Source organism: Corvus moneduloides, chromosome 14 (genome assembly GCF_009650955.1).
Source record: "Corvus moneduloides isolate bCorMon1 chromosome 14, bCorMon1.pri, whole genome shotgun sequence".
Lineage (NCBI taxonomy): Eukaryota > Metazoa > Chordata > Aves > Passeriformes > Corvidae > Corvus > Corvus moneduloides.
The window spans coordinates 9,037,809-9,054,375 of NC_045489.1; the positions used below are offsets into that span (position 1 = coordinate 9,037,809).

Sequence of the window (16,567 nt, forward strand, 5' to 3'; positions counted from 1 at the left end):
TCTCTACAACTCCATGAAAGGAGAGTGTAGCCAGGTGTGGCTTAGTCTCTTCTCCCAAGTAACAAGGAACAGGACACGAAGAAATGGCCTCAAGTTGTGCCATGGGAGGCTTAGATTGGATTAGGAAAAATTTATTCACTGAAAGGGTTGTCAAGAACTGGCACAGGCTGCCCAGGCAAGTGGTGGAGTTGCCATCCCTGGAGGTATATAAAAAACATGTGGCTGTGGCACTTGGGGACATGGGTTAGTGGCGAGCTTGGCAGTGCTGGGTTAACGGTTGGAGCCAATAATTTTAGAGATCTTTCCCAATCTAAACAATTCTATGATTCTGTACTGGTATCACACAAAACTGAGTCAACAAGAGGCCCCCCAGGCTCAGGTCCCCAGCCCCACACTAAAAGCAGAGGGGTACAGGCAGGTCTGATTCATGTATATATTGTTGCAGTACTCAATATACACTTCGAAATCTGAAAGCAGATTGTAACTTGGCATCTATAACTAAAAGGTATCGATACACAGACACTCAGTGTGCTTTTGCAAAATGACAGAAAACCTGTTCTTTTCATGTTTCCTCAATACAAACATGATTGCATTTTGCTTTAGAATACTACTGCTCTGAGACATATTATCATCAGGTAAATGAATTTGTTACCCATATTAAATCCTTGTAAATAAGAGAAGCAGACCAACCTGCATGTTTTTTTCTTTTCTTTTCTTTCTTTTTTTTTTTTTTGTTTGCATGCTTAATACAGAACTAGCAGGTTTAAAATCTCACTGAACATTCTATGTGAATTATCAGATTCTAGAGTAATGTGGGAAGGAAAATAATGAAAAGTACAGCTTTTCATTTAAACATATGCAGCTCTTTTCATGCAGGGTTTTCTTTTAGGATTGTTTTTCTGTTTTTTTTTTCTTTTTAAATTACACTTTGCATTAAAGAACATAGCCGGTGTAAACACAGTCTGTAACACTTATAAAACAGTGCAAATTTTGTAAATTTTTGGAAGGAGGTTGAAATACATGTATTTATAATGGAGGTAAAATCACTTTCTTTCTCAGTAGAAAAATACATCTATTAAACACCTATATGTTTGGAACTTAACTTCACAAAAGAGCAAGTTATAGTTCTACACTGTGTAATAAATTAATATCTTTCCTAGATTTCCATTTTCAGTGTTAGTGTCAAATGCATAATAACATTAGAAAAAAATGAGAGAAACATGTATTATTTAGAACCTAATGAAAAATCTTACTGACAATAACTGGTGAAGGAGGGCACAGAATAAAGAACTGGGAAAGAAGCAATGGAAAAATACTGACCTCTATGAATTATTGCACATTTGAGATCATTTTCATGGCCTTTGAGCCAATTCTGGATACTTTTTCAGTCTTAGGTCAGTGCTTGTTTCCATTTGACAATTTACAATTTAGGTACAATTCAGGAACCACTGCAAAATGTCAAGGATTTACTGAGCTTGTTTGCTGATGAAACCACAGGCAGCTGAGTGCAGAGTGCTAACTTTTATTCATGCAATCAAAGCAAACAATGGTAAAGACATACTGAAGCACAGGCAGGGTTGCCTGCCATAAAAATATTTTTGGGAACTTGCTCCAGCAGATCTTATTGAGACAAAACTCTCATGTCTGCTGTGTTTTAATTAGAGCCATGCCAAAAACTGCAAAACTGGATTTTGCCTTCATTATTTGGAGCTTTTTTCCTTTAATACAGTTGTCTCCATTGCCTGACCCTGCAATCCTTAACCAGCTGAGTATGGAAATCTCCATGAAACACACTGGTACTTGCTGAGCAGCAATGCCTGATGCTGAGCACTTGTGTAACAATTCTCATCCACTAGCAGCAGGAATGCCATTCAAGAGAGCTAAATGACAGTATCCTATTTGACTGATGGGATCACTCACACAAGTGTGAAATGAACAACCTTACCAGTTGCTTAAAAATATCACTTTTCACTAGTTGCACAGACAGCAGAAATATACCTGCTTCTGCCATATTTAAAAGATACATAAATTGGCAGGTAGACAAACAAGAGAGAAAACTGTTTCAGGTGATTATCACTGCAACAGGAGTCAGACTTACTAGTAAACCTGAATAATTTAGCACTTAATCTCTGAATATTGCTGTAGTACTTCTTTTCTATTGCTGATGTTCTCACAAAAAAAGGTTAATTTCAAATTGTAACTACTGGTTTTGGAAAAAAAATACTACATAAAATTACTTTACTACAAATCTTAGATCTTAAGAAATTTCATATTAATGAACTGGCCATTAGACAGCTAAATTTATATTTAAACCACTTGGAAAAAGTCATTAAAAATCTGCAAAAAATTGTGAAATAATCTATAGTTGACAGAAAAAAATTTTTTTACATCCTCCTAAACATCTTCCAGTATTCTAGTAAGTTGTTTAATAAAACCACATTGCTAACCATTGACTAGGAATACAACATCCCTCAATAATAAAATGAAGAGATGCTGATGGGAGCAGGTGATTTATTTTGTAGTAACTGCTACTATGCACTTCATTGATAAAGCTTCATCTGCATTGTTTCAGCTGGGCATCTTCTAAGAAGTATTTGCAAGACAATGTTACCAGGAAGGTTTCCTCCTCCTTCCTTTTCAGGATGATTCACCCCTTGTGGTCTGTGCAGGAGATAATAATTTTTGTGGCATGATTAGAATTTCAAACTGTACTGAAGTCCATATGAAAAACCCAACAACTTCTGTGTATTTCAAATACTGTTACTTAAATATATATGGATCTTGGAGATTGTATACAGTGACCTTTTATCCACCCCAGACTGTAAACCGACTGTAAAGTGACAGGATGAGTTTTTTCTCTCCCCCGTCCTTTTTAAAGAAGCAATAAAACTGTACATTAAAAGACAGGAAGGACATTACTGAGTTACAAAAGAATGCCCCCTTCGTCAATAATTTGTAAATGTAAACAAAAAAGTTCAAGTAGAAAAGCAAACAAGTGTGCTGCTGCTTCGAATAGGTTTTCTCACCCCATGGGGTTTAGGGCAAAGGTCTTTACAGACTTGTCTTCATGACGGCCATAAAGCATCTCTAAAGAGCCCTGATGTTCACTACCAGATATCACTGGTGAAGCTGAGCTCCTTGGCTGATAAAGGTAGCAAGGGGTTGTTCCTGTGGAACTCCTGGGGGTCCTTGGCGGCGTTGTTCAGAGGTAGCTGTCCGTTGAGGAGCGACAGGGGGATGTTACAGTACGTGTGGTGGTTGGTGATGGAGGCGATGGGCAGCGTGGCTGCGGACACGTCGTACTCGTACCCTCTGCAGTAGTGTCTCATGTGCACAGAGTCTGCCTGCTGGTAATCGGTTAAATCTGCCCGCGACTCCACCAGCGTGGCAGAAGTGCCTGTGACGGCAAGAGAGGGCACAGTCTGGAGGTCTCCAAAGAGGCCCTGCTCTGCAGAATCCAGGACCTGATGCCGAGACACCACCTCCTTTTTCTTCCCTGGCATTTCAAAGACTAGGCGCTTCCAAAACTTAGAATTCAGTTTGCTGCTTTTTGGTCCTTTCCACTTGACCACTGAGAGAAGTTTGATGGTGTGCTTTAATGATTCCACTTCATGATAATTCACCTTCCCTTTTAATTCAGTACACTCAATCAAAATAACTTTGATTTCTCCACTGACTAGCATGTTATGGAGTCTGTTTTCCATCTCAAAAATACTCCATCCTCTCCTGAGAACATAGTCTGGAGTTAACACGATAATGAGTCTTCTGCTTTGCTCAACACATCTTGTGAGATCTTCAATGTAGGCTACAAATTATAGAAAGAGAGAAAGAGTAAAGAATAAAGAAGTCTATTGTATTAAAACATCAGGCTTGCAATCAAGTATAACAAAATCCTACAGTTTACTGATCCACACCATTTAAAACAATGGGCATTTCAATATACTCCAACAAAAATAGGATAATGTATCAGAAAATATTTCTATTTATGGAGTACACATAGAAAACTCCTTAATAACATCCTCCATGCTTTGCTATTTTTCCCTGTTCATTGCAGCAGAATGGCTTAACACCCTTGCTGTGTAGGTGCATTAGTGAATAGAAACACACAGTTCACTTAGTGAAAAAAATACAGGTCAAGATCAATGTAATGTTTGTGTAAATTCTAACATTAACATTGGTTATGATTAACACCGTGCTGAGGGAAGCACGCTCTGGGAAGCAGTTCCCATGTTCCAGGTGCAAAGACATGAGGGTGCTGCAGGGTGTATGAACCATAACTTGCAAAAGCTCAAAAAGAAATGAACCCTCATCACATGCAGAACTTGTGCTATTGCATAGAAGCATCACGGTAGTTTTTTCTTCTTCAGGTATTGACCACAAAAGCGTAAGAACATTCTCTGTGGCCCAGTGGTCTGTTTTAATATCACAAACCTGTGCTTCTATGTACCCCAAGGTATTAACAGAAACTTCACAAGTGACAGGAACAAATGGAAAATTTAAACATATTGGAAGTATTTATTTGTTCAGACATCAGTGACAAAGAAAGTAGTAGAATTCTTTTATTCATGCATGCCAAGTAGTTGCAAGCAATCAGTGTAAGCAGAAATGCCAGCCCATCAGAAGGTCCACGATGCCAGTTTATGGAACTTCAAAATATTCGTGAAATTGGACTTGGATCCCTGAGTTTCACTTATCCCAGGGATGGTAGGGAAGAGAAGCCAAATACATGGGGCTGACATGGAACAGGATGGGAAAGAGATCTACTTACAGACCTGATCCAAAACCCATTCAAATGAACAGACTTCAACAAACTTCAATAGGTTTTGGGTCAAGACCAGAAAAATTAAATCCCTTGAACAAAATCACTAAGGGCAGAAAATGTTCATTAGTTGCATAGCATTATAACTGCAAGCTTTGAGACAAGATATCTTTGTGTTTTTAAACTACATGAACCTCTTGACCATGCTACTGGAAATGTGCTGCCTGACAACAGAGAAGAAGCACGTGTTAGAAATGAAGACTTGGACACAAGAGCTGCACAGAACAGATCTTTACTCAGCACAGGGCAGGACCTCTCTTACACATCTGCCCTCAGCAGGAACAATAGTTACAAACAACATAATCAACATCTGTTACTGTTACTGCAAGACTCATTTTATAGTCCCAGGCACCATACCACAGCATGCTTATTCACACCACTTCTAGTAAATAGCTACAAAATAGGCCAACAGGAACATTCTAAAATAGATTATTTTCATGAGACTGAAGGCATAGTTAGCATCGAATCTGCCTTTACCAATGTTTTATTTCACCACTTAGCAGCAAGAAGAATTTCTTTCACAAATGGAAAAAAGAGGCAGTTGCAAACATCCCACAGACACACAAAAATTTAAGACATACACATATATTACAAATGTCTATGCAACAATCCTGACTTTTAGTTAATGGTTTATGACTTTTTAATCATGCAGCATTTACAGGGTTTTTTTTTCTTGAAATACTTTATGAGGAAAACCCCCACATTGTTCTGTGTAAAATAGTTACTCATTAATGAAAAAATTAAACATTAAAATCCATGGGAGAGGCAGTGGAGCGGGGAGAGAATCAGCAACAATGAGAAAATGATAAGCAGAACTGGTGAAACAAAACTTAAGGAAAGGTAGAAATGTTCAATACAATGGAAAGATATTATCCCAATGTATCAACAGCTCAGACTCTTCATTTTCTTCCTTTCTTTCTGCTCCCAAAAAGAAAGAATTTAGGTGGGAAGCTTCATCATTAGAGGTTGAATCTGCAAGATACAGTAAAACAACAAACTATCATGCATCTTTCCTGAGACATATTCATCCCTCCTCCAAACAACTCAGAACACTGCTATGCACAAGACAGTTCTCTGCAGGACACAATACTGGGCAGTATCGTATGTCCAGGGTAGTGCTGAGCATGGCCATACATATTCAAATGCATCCAACTGAGAAAAAACACAAACCAACAAAACAAACAAAAAAATCACTCCACTTTAGTCTCTTCAAATATCCAGCACCAATCATTTCAATAGCAATACCCCAGCAATAATCCGTCATACCATCACAATCAAAAAGTTGTCAGCCTTCGCTTTGGGCGAACAGGGTGGGAAGAAGATGGGAGAAATTCCCTATTTTCTTAGGTGGACATTTCTCTCCTCTGTGCTTCTCATGTCTCTTTTGGATGCCCTCCTTCCTTACCGGGTACTGCTACAGGTTAGAGCTCTGTCCTCAGCTGACTAATGAACACCTTCACAAACCACAAACCATCATGAGGTGATCCCTCAAATTCCACGTTTGGAGCTGGTCACTAGTAGATGTGGCCAATGAACAGGGGACCTGTTGATGCACTGAGGATAAAGTACACTGAGTTACAAGAAACTGGAACCCCGAATTTCCAGCCATCTGGTCCAGAAGTACTTAGTACTCCCACTAACTCCAGCTTGGGACTACTACCGAAGGCAGGTGACAATTTTCCTGGAGCCTGTGGTTCCATTGGGTGCACTCTACAATATGTCAAATTTGCACAACTTGAACACTTCTGTGAAGAAAAGCATGGGGAGACAGATTCCTGTCTCTGGAAATTCCAGCTCTGTTTTTCCCAGTGGTACCAATCTGACTGCATAAACCTCTGAATTGCTAAATCATCTGCTCTCCTTTTACTTCAGAATTGGAGACTTCCCAAAATACCACAGGTTCAGTTGTCTGTCTCAAGCGTTCAGTCCATTAGAAGGTACTAACTCCAAGCAATCTATATTACAATGTGGGATGGAGAAAGGGTTGCTTTCACCTTTCCAGTAAGCTAAGAATTATTGTCAGGCAATGGCTCTGTTTCATTTACAAGAAAAAAACTGAATGGGGACTTCACGAATAATGTCACCAACTACGATCAACTGTAAAATTCCAGAGCAACGTATTTCCATCAGATAAATATAACTTTGCTGTAACTTCACTTTTGCTGCAGGAGGTGTCAACTTCAATGATAAGGGGAGAAAAAAAAATTGTCTTGACAAAGTCAGTATGGAATTATTCACTTTTAAGTCCCAGGAACTGTATTTTATCATAAATTAGAATGTAAAAATAATGTGTCAGCATTAGAATGAACCCACTTGATTTTACTGAAAAAGCACATTTTAAATTTTGACCATATTCCCCCCTCATTGAAACACTATTTGGCAGTATGGTACAAAACTGTTCTCAAAATGTTAGCAATTCCCATAGGTAAAAAATAAGTTTACATTGTGAGTGGCTCTATCAGTAACTTGCATCACGTTCAGTGCAACGCCCAAGGAGGAATGGACAGCAAGAAGTGTTATACCCAAACCCAAACATTGTTTTTGTATGGCTGCCCTTGAGTAATGGAGACATATCACTGGACAGCAAGTATGTCCTTGCCAAACACAGTCTACGTGTAACAATGCTGAACTGTAGTTCAAAGCACTGAAGAAGAGAATTCCAAGAGATGCATCCCATTTGCAATTAAATCATGTGGAACTGCCTATGGAATCCTGAATGAGCTACATTAACCACAGGCTGGAAGGAAACCTAGTATGCAAGCAGACTAGGAGCAAGGAAATCAATGAAAACTATTGGCACAGAGTTGCTTACACAAAGAAATGACTGACTAACCAGATTTAGATGCTTTGCAGAAGAAGTTGAGGGAGAAGGAAAAAACACTAGAAACCATATAAAGTCCTATGGATATTTTTGGGAAACATGGTTTGCAGCACTACAAGAACCAAAGAGTATCTACCATCCAATCCATGCTGGCTGGTTCCTGGCACTCTGAAAATAACTAGCCTTTCTGTGTTTGGCAGTGTGACCATCACTTGAGAAAGTTATTTACAGAAGAGTAATTCAGTTCTGGTTTCCTAACTGAATAGTTCCCAAACCCTGAGTCTGATTACTTTATTATAACACCAATGATTGTGTGTCTTGCTTTTCCTATTTATTAAATATGTTTTGCTTATCTTAGCTTGGACCAGAACAGCTGAAACACAGAGCAGAGTAATGGCCCCTTCCCAGAGAGAGCCCAAGCCCCAGATGAGCTGAGGGACAACTGATGAGTACAACATAAAGAAACAAGTGCAGATTAGTGCACTACAGGACAGCCAGCCCTTCTGCCTTTTGTTCATATTTCTTCCTCTTTCAGCTGTCATCTGTGTGTATCCCTGCTACCCTGCCCATGCCAGACATTAAAAGTAAGATTCATACAGAGCAGACAACCAGGGACTTCTGGAAGGAGTTTGTGGACCTGGATACTGTATTCCTGTTCCAAAGAAATGGTCTCCCATACCTAATTAAGGCTCATTTGGAAACCTAGACACATGGTCCAACTGGGTTTTCTTCATGCAGGAACCCAAGAAGCTGGAAATCACCAGGCAAAAACCACACACATGGGCAGACAAAACTACAAAGTGCCAAAACTGCAATGTTGACTGTCATGTGCTTTTTATCACATGCTTTAGACACTCTCCCCTTGTGCTGAGAACTTCTCACTTTTCAGGTAAACAAATATTTTTATTCTATCACTGTTGTTCTCTTCACTGCCTGATCTTCATACCCTGGGCTGAGCTGGAGTTTATTGTTGGTGTTTTTTCATTCCTGTCAAGATCAAATGCACATATGCTTAGAGAACTAGATGATGCTCTAATAGATATGTATTGCTGGTATTAAAAGTCTAACTTGACAATTTTTACTTCTTCACTTTCAGGTTTTAAAATAATTTGCAGAAACCATGGAGAAAAGTACCTTCCTCTGATGTAGTCCTGATTTTAGAAGAGTGAAGTGCAAATATACATTTTTCTCTGCAGACATCATCCTTGGCAAGACAAAAAATGGCTCAGGTGAAAACATAACTCTTCCTTTTAACCCCCTGCCAACTACTTCATCTCCTCAGGTCTTCTAACACTGAATTAGAAAAACTCACAGAGCTTCAGAGTTTTTATTGTGGGAAAAGGTTTGTTAAAAGAGCTCTGAAAATGAATAGGGTGAAAGTAATGAGACCTGCTAAGGAATTCAGTAACAACTGCAAGTGCATCTCAGGGATCACAGCCTCCTTATGCAGGTTAACTTGTCCAATTACACCTAAGTTACCTGGGTAGGGAGGTGTGTGTGCTGTCAGCTTCAACAGAATGAAGAACACTCATTCTGTTAAGACCAAAGAATAATCTTTAAGAAAGAATAGCTACTACAGTACTTCCCATAACATGCAACTCAGTTCCTGGGTTACAAACTTGGTCTACATTGCCATGACTCCCTGCTGGGTTGCCCCTCTTGCCTCCCAGCCAGCATGGCCATGTAGGATTCTTTTCCATCTCGCCAGTTCAGGGAGTTGGATCCATCCACGCTGCTCTCAGGCAGCACCAAGAGTCATCACAAAGGTCCTTGCTGGCCACTGTGTGATGGGCATCGCTGAGGCCGTTGGCATCCTTCATGGTGGTTCTCCCTCCCAGTAGGACAAAATGCTCCACTGGGATAAAATCTGCATCCTGGCAGAGCTCAGAAACCAACTGAAAAACATGACTCAGCCCTGTCTGACCTGAACCCTGGGATCTGCTTCCCAGTGGTGGAGAGGTGGCCTTAGTCCCCACAGCCACCACCTCTGTTCTCCTGGGGACAGCAGCAGTTGCTCCATGGACATCCCTGAACCAGACGGTTCCCAGCGCAGAGCTGAAAGCAGAGCTCGGCCTTCCCCTTTGGAGAAGGTGGGTGTGTCCCAGCCACAGCACATCTGGCTGTAATCTCCCCCTCGGCTACACAGGGACATGCAGAGCCCATCACAGCTTTTCCCCAGAGGTTAGCGATGAGCCAGCTGGACAAAAACACAATCAAACTTGTCCCTGAATTTTCCCAAAGTCAGCTTTTTAGGTTGTTTGGAGAACTGCGCAAGAAAATTAATGAAATACTATTTAACAAATCTATTTTTTGTCTGCTCTCAAATGCACGGAGCAGCTGTATGAGCTGCTGCATGCCAAGAAGGAAGCGAATGATGCACACCCTCCCGTGGCAGCTCCTCACAACTGCAGGGATTGCAGGAAGCACCTGCTGTACACAGCTCCTGGCTGCACTACTGAGGTGACACACACCAAGGTACACAGGATAGAGAAGACACACATCAGAGCAGAGTGGGAAACGAGTACATTGATGAAAGTAATTTACACTGAAAGATGAGGAAGTGAAGCAAATGTGAGAAGAGATATTTCCTAAAATAAAACGATAGCTGTGATCAACACCCCAGTTTTTTATAGAAATCTGCCCTGGAGAGCTATATGTTTTGTCACATCCGCCACTTTTTGACTCAGTCACTCTAAAATACGTTATGTTTACCTCTGAAGTTTCTAGCCAGTCCATTCCACATCACACTGCCTTCAATAAGTACTGCAAGTCCTTGTGAGAGTGGTGAGTATTAGGCAGAACACAGCCATGTTCCACTACTCCAGGGCACATGGAGAGCTCACAAATGCAGGAGGCCAAGTCTTCCCTCCTTCCCCATCCCCTCACCCTCACTCTAGCCCTTCTTGAAATAAAGTGCTTTCCCCCATATCTTTTTCAAAGCTAAAGTATGCAAATCACACTCATTTAAGCGCCACATTTTATTCTGCTGTGTCATTATGTCTGATTAGGCGTTCTTGAAGCTCCATGTATTAGAATCAGGCCTTTTCATAATACTGAAGAAGTGAGTTTGAGAGGAAAGAAGAAGGATTAAATCTGTGAATACTCATAAATGAGAACTGACATTTTCAGGTACCCTACATTTTCAGGAGAGGTTTAATGAATACCCAAAGTGATGGCAAGTATTTGCTGAGCACCTTGCTGACAAAAATAGACAAAAATAAAATACCGTGCTGGCTGGTACAACAATCGGAAAAAAGAAACTCATTTCAGATTAATCTATGCTTTAGCATAGTTATCATTGAAGGGTTAACTTTAAACTTCTTAGTTCACTTGCATAATTGCTATGTATAACTGCTATATTGCTGGATATGAAACAACTAGTTACAAGAATTCTGTGGTTTTTACCACAAAAAGATGTATTTTCTCTTAATAATATCTAAAAATTTGATATAACTTGCTTGTACTGTAAGAAATAAGAAAGCTATAAGCCAAGTTGCCTTTCTGGAATTTGTCACTATGGCAGACAAACTTACACCTTGCAGGGGCAAAAGCAAATCAGCTCTGAACTAGGAGTTGTAAATGCATGTGATAAATTCAAGCCCCCTGCACAGGACTTTGCATGATCTCTGGTGAGGCTCTGACTCCTCTTTCCCTGTGGTCAAGGCTTCGGAGCTCTGTTTCCAGCGCTCTCAAATGCCAGAGAAGAAATAGGCTCTAACTTTTGGGTCAGGCACTGGGGTTTGGCACAGTGAGGCGGCAGTTTCAAGTCTTTTGGCAGGCAGGTTGTAATGCAGCTAAGCTCGAGCTGTTCCACGTTTGGGGACATCTGCTCCACTACAGCCATTGCTTTGTTCTGTTGTTCGTGTTTCCTACACAGTAGCACATACAGAGAGAAGTTCATGTTCTCTTCTATTGCTTTTATGAAAGTGATTTGGAGATGGAATTTGTAAAAAAAAAAGCTGATTTTTCACAAGGGTAGCACTTCATATAAGTGTGATATTACAGTAACCATACTGTGCATTCAAAATTCATCAACACAATGGATATGATTCATGGTCTTTTTGGCTTGCTCAAAAATCAGTCTGGTAGAAGAAATGCCATAACTACCATAGGAAAGCACTGACCATTGGTAGAAACATCAAAAGGTGCTGCTGAATCTTCAGATGTGGCAGCAAAACAGATTTGAAATGGACAACTCTATTTCACTATCAGCATGGAAAACAGCATCAGCTCACAGGGCTATACACAGTCCTCTGAACAATTAGTATTACTTACACAATATCAGTGACTTACATGATGCCCACACTGCTCAGAATTCAATACTTAGTCAAAATTTTAATGAAGAAATCGTACCTTTACCATTAATGGGGAAACTGTTTAGATCTTTATGAGATCTCCAAGTTAAGGAAAAACCCAAAAGACAATAGAAAAGATGACTTTTACTTGTAAAGCTGCTGTAGATAAACAACTAATCACTGAAAAAAAAAAAAATCCCATTTTCAATCATGTAACAGAGATGATAAAATCCTGTTAGAAAATTTCCTGCTTAGTTACCTGTGTTTGATGTAGACATTTGGACTTGGTATTGCTTGCACTGCTGCAGCCTTCCCTGTAGGAAGGTCCAGCTCCTGCCTCCACTGAAATCAATGGCAGTTCCCTCTGATTTCAGCAGTGCAGGAACAAGCTCCAACAGCGAGCTCAAAGTCGCAGTGCTGAGGAAACTTTTCCAATCTTTGCAACCACTTCCCAAGGTTTTCCATATCTAGTACTTATTACCTAGTCCAGGTCTTTGTGACACATCAGACAGAAATAAAACTGAAAGGTCAGAAATACTTACTTCCACTAGGGACCAGGTCCCTATCTGGAATGAAGAGCTTATATCCATAGTGCTTTTCTAGAACATCTGGCAGAATTTCAAGTGCAAACTGCTCCTCTTCATTATTATCACGATCTAACGCATCAGGATCCACCTTGGTGTATGAAAGATAAGCATCATATTCCTTGTTGTCTGTAAGAAAACAAATCATGTTCAGCCTGCTGTTTGCAAGAACACTATAAGGAATTCAGGGGAGTACTGGGAAATTGAATTATGCCTTGAAACCACCAAGCATTTCCCAACAAAATGGGGACTTTTCACAGGAACATATAATCTGGCTTCCAGACAGAAATCACATGGATCCTTTCAGTTTTCTTCTGCATGTTGAGCAGTAACTCTGCTCCATGTGGTCAGACACGTGTTACAGTTGAAAAGATGACGGGCAAAATTTTCATACAAATACTAAAGTGGAAACTTTTATTTTAAGCCTTTACATATTTGTAATGCAATTCTTTCAACTTCTATTCCTCAAGAGTGCTAGGATTATGTTAAAGTTTTGAGCTTGGAAAAGTTTTGAGCCTGGAAAGTTTTGAGCAAGGAATATTTCCTTCCACAAGTAATTGTGAGAAAAGACATGACTTAATTCAAATGAATACTGACTATTCAGAAAACAATGCCAAATACAAACAGCTCAAAGCATTTTTTTTTCAGAAAATCCCATAGTTTTAAAAATCAATATCATAATTTTAGAGGTCACTTGATCCAGGAGATTTGAAATACTTGAGGATCACATTATAAGAGAGACAAATAACTCCCATAAAGGGCAACACTCCTTCTCCTCTTCCTCTTCCTCCTCCTCCTGCCCAGAACTGGGGCTTGTCTCCAGCTCTGCTACTGAAACATGGAGCTAAGAGCTCATGAACAGAAGTGGTGCCACTACAGAGCTGGGGATCCATGCTGGGATCATGTCTTAGTGACATTTCTCTTTGTATTCCTCTGCAGTAATGGAAAATAGTATATTGAAAAAGTCAACCTTCAGCAATTCAGTCTCCAGGGAAGAGCACAGCTGCCATTATTTACAGAAAATGAAAAATCAAATAGTTAATGTTGTGACAACAAAACTGCATGAATGGAGGGCTTCTGAGTACCAATTATCTGTAAAGAAGAGTGTACATGAAAGATAATTAAAGCAGTTAAAATTCATCAATATCTTCTGAAAAAACCCCAAATACCTGATCATAATAAAATATAACTCTTGATGACTTTGAACTGATGGTTACTTATAATTCCTGACACAAAGCCAGACCCATGAGGGTCAGAGCTGTAGTCAAAGCATGTGAATAATTACATATTTGTAAGAGGCAATTTGCCTAGTGTCACCATGGCTGTAGGGAAGGATGGAAGATGTCCACCTGGCTTGCTGACATTCCTCTGAAATCAACAGGCCAGCCAGCTTTGGAGGCCTGTCCTAAACCTGCCACCCTGCCCATAAGGAAGCCTGTCAAAACCTTTTAAGAGATGCCAGTGATCCCAGAGGCACCATCCCTGCAAAGGTTGGAGAGCTGTGCGAAGGCAGCAGTGCCCTGACATTCCTGGCTGCGGAGCACCGTGAGACCCAGCAGTCCCTGAGCCTCCTGCCCCTGCAGCTGTAGGGGGCACAGCTGCCCTCTCCAGTCACCTCAGCTCACAGTGTCAGTGAGCAAGATGTTGACAGAACCAGCTCCCTTGGGGCTCCTGGGAGCCCATGCACTGGTGTTACAGCTCCACAGTCTCAGCTCACTCCTCACAAGCTTCATGTACCAGGACAGAGAAGAAGGAGCTGCCCACACTCACCCACTGCTTGCTGTGGGGGCTCTGGAAGCAGCACTGATTGGAGCCATTTCCTAAATGGGTCCCTTAATCCTCAGTGTCATTTTCTCTAAAAGCAATGCTACACACAACACAGGAAGTGAGTGCATCCAACATTGCTTATGTGGGATATTTTTAGAAATCGGAATAAAGCAGATCTGTTGAGTTCCAAATCTTCTTTTTTACAGAAATACACATATGAGTGGAAAATGACCCTGTGATTGCATCTATACAGTTGAGTGCTCATGGGAGCTTTCTATGCTCCCACTACAGCCTACATGAGAAGAAACAAACATCCCCATATATGCTTTGACTTCTGTAACATTCTGTCTCCATCTTTCATCCTGAAGGATCAGAAGAAGATACAAAGCTGTGAAAGGTCTACAATCATGCACTGGAAAAATAAAAGGTTGTTTTCAAAATTTATAGGCACACAAAATCTCCTATGTACTCATGGGGCTTCCTCTAAACAACCAGAAAATAATATTGTTTCATAAATTAAGAAGTGATTGAACCAAGGAAGTTACATGAGTAAAAATGCAGCAGCTTCACACTGAAAACACAAGATAAATAAGTTGAAGCAGGCTGGAGGAAGTTACCACTTTTGGTTGGTGTGAACCAGGGATATTATGTTGGTATAATCCCACAGTGTTTGAGGTAAAGTACTTTCCAAACCACATAATTTCACCCTTCCCTTTGTCCTAGGTACCAGTATCTTAAGAGTATGGAAAAAGCATAATTTTAGTTTTTTCCTTTAGCAGGGGGGGGGTTTCTGAATGCAGGGGAGCCGGCCGAAGTCACAACACAAACACCGATACGATTTGAGCATCGTGCTCCCTTTAATCTTTACTTACACTCACTTATATCTACTTTACAAAGATTCACGCCCTATTCCCATGGGACAGCCTCTAAGCAGCAGGGGAGCCGACCAGTGTGGAACTTTGCCAAGGGTTCTCAAGGCTGCCTGCTGCCAGGTGTCTTTCAGGCCTGTCTGCAGCCTGAGGCCCCTTCAGGGGTTCTTCCTTAGCAGCCCTGGGGTGCCCAGACTGCCCAGACTGTCCTGGGGGATCATATGCCCCTGTTCCACATGGAATCCCTCTACACATCCCCCTTTTCTTTTTGGGCAACCCAGGCCTGGTCGATGATCTTTCGCAGCCCCGCTTTAAGGCAAGAAAAAATACACCCAAATACTATTAAGCCTATTAAAGGTCGGGAGCCTGCGCTTCTGCCTTTGCAGCCATCTCTCCCTCAGACATTGGAGGGGTAACTTCCTTCCCTGCTGAGTCCAGCAGGGTGCTGCTGTTCCCTTAATCGGTCTGCCCGCGGTCAGCCTGAAGAATTGTGCAACCCTGGACTCCGCCCTGGTCTCTGGCCGCCGCTCCATAAGACCCCCATCTGTTTCCTTCCCAGAGCCACCACCCCCTAAAGCCTCCATGGCCACCGCGGCCACTGTCCTCTCAGCTTTCATCTCTGCGAGCGTGTTAGTCACGGCTCTCCAAGTTAATCTGAGAGCTTTAGTTTCTTTAGCTTCTTTTCCACCCTGAATTGTGGACAGCCACAGTTTGTTCCCAACTTCCCACCATGCTTCGGTCGAAAACAAAAGCAAAGTGTATTTCAAAAATCCATGTTCCCGGGCCCACGTAACGAGGTCAGTAAGATCTCGATCCTTTATAGTCTCACCTCTCTTAGAGAGGATACTGGCTAGGAGGCGAGTTCCAGCTTCATACTCCATAGCTTCTCACCTGCGGGCACCCGCTTGGCCACGCGAGCTCCGGTCTCCGGTTTCACTTGGCTTTGAGACCTGGTCTCCGGCTTCAGTCGGCTTTGAGACCACCCGTTCCTGCTCCCCAGGCTCCACCACCGATACAATGATTTGGAGTCTTACCGCATTCAAGAGAAAAAACAATCACTCGGGTCCCTGTTTGGGCGCCAGGTTTAGCGGCGGGGGGGGTCCGAATGCAGGGGAGCTGGCCGAAGTCACAACACAAACACCGATACGATTTGAGCATCGTGCTCCCTTTAATCTTTACTTACACTCACTTATATCTACTTTACAAAGATTCACGCCCTATTCCCATGGGACAGCCTCTAAGCAGCAGGGGAGTCGACCAGTGTGGAACTTTGCCAAGGGTTCTCAAGGCTGCCAGGTGTCTTTCAGGCCTGTCTGCAGCCTGAGGCCCCTTCAGGGGTTCTTCCTTAGCAGCCCTGGGGTGCCCAGACTGCCCAGACTGTCCTGGGGGATCATATGCCCCTGTTCCACAAG

At 41.6% G+C, this 16,567-nt stretch overlaps 1 protein-coding gene across 8 annotated transcripts in view; it reads right to left on the reverse strand.

Annotated features, from left to right (window-relative positions):
• Window positions 1-419: 419 nt before the first annotated feature.
• Window positions 420-16,567, reverse strand: part of IL1RAPL2 (interleukin 1 receptor accessory protein like 2) — a 400,648-nt gene continuing 384,500 nt past the window's right edge. For all 8 annotated transcript variants that reach the window (XM_032123852.1, XM_032123851.1, XM_032123853.1 and 5 more), the window contains 2 exons: window positions 12,478-12,648; window positions 420-3,805 (listed from right to left, as the gene is read on the reverse strand). In XM_032123852.1, the coding sequence (XP_031979743.1) occupies window positions 3,108-3,805; window positions 12,478-12,648 (869 nt within the window). In that variant the 3' untranslated portion in view covers window positions 420-3,107. The remainder of the gene's footprint in view (window positions 3,806-12,477; window positions 12,649-16,567) is intronic.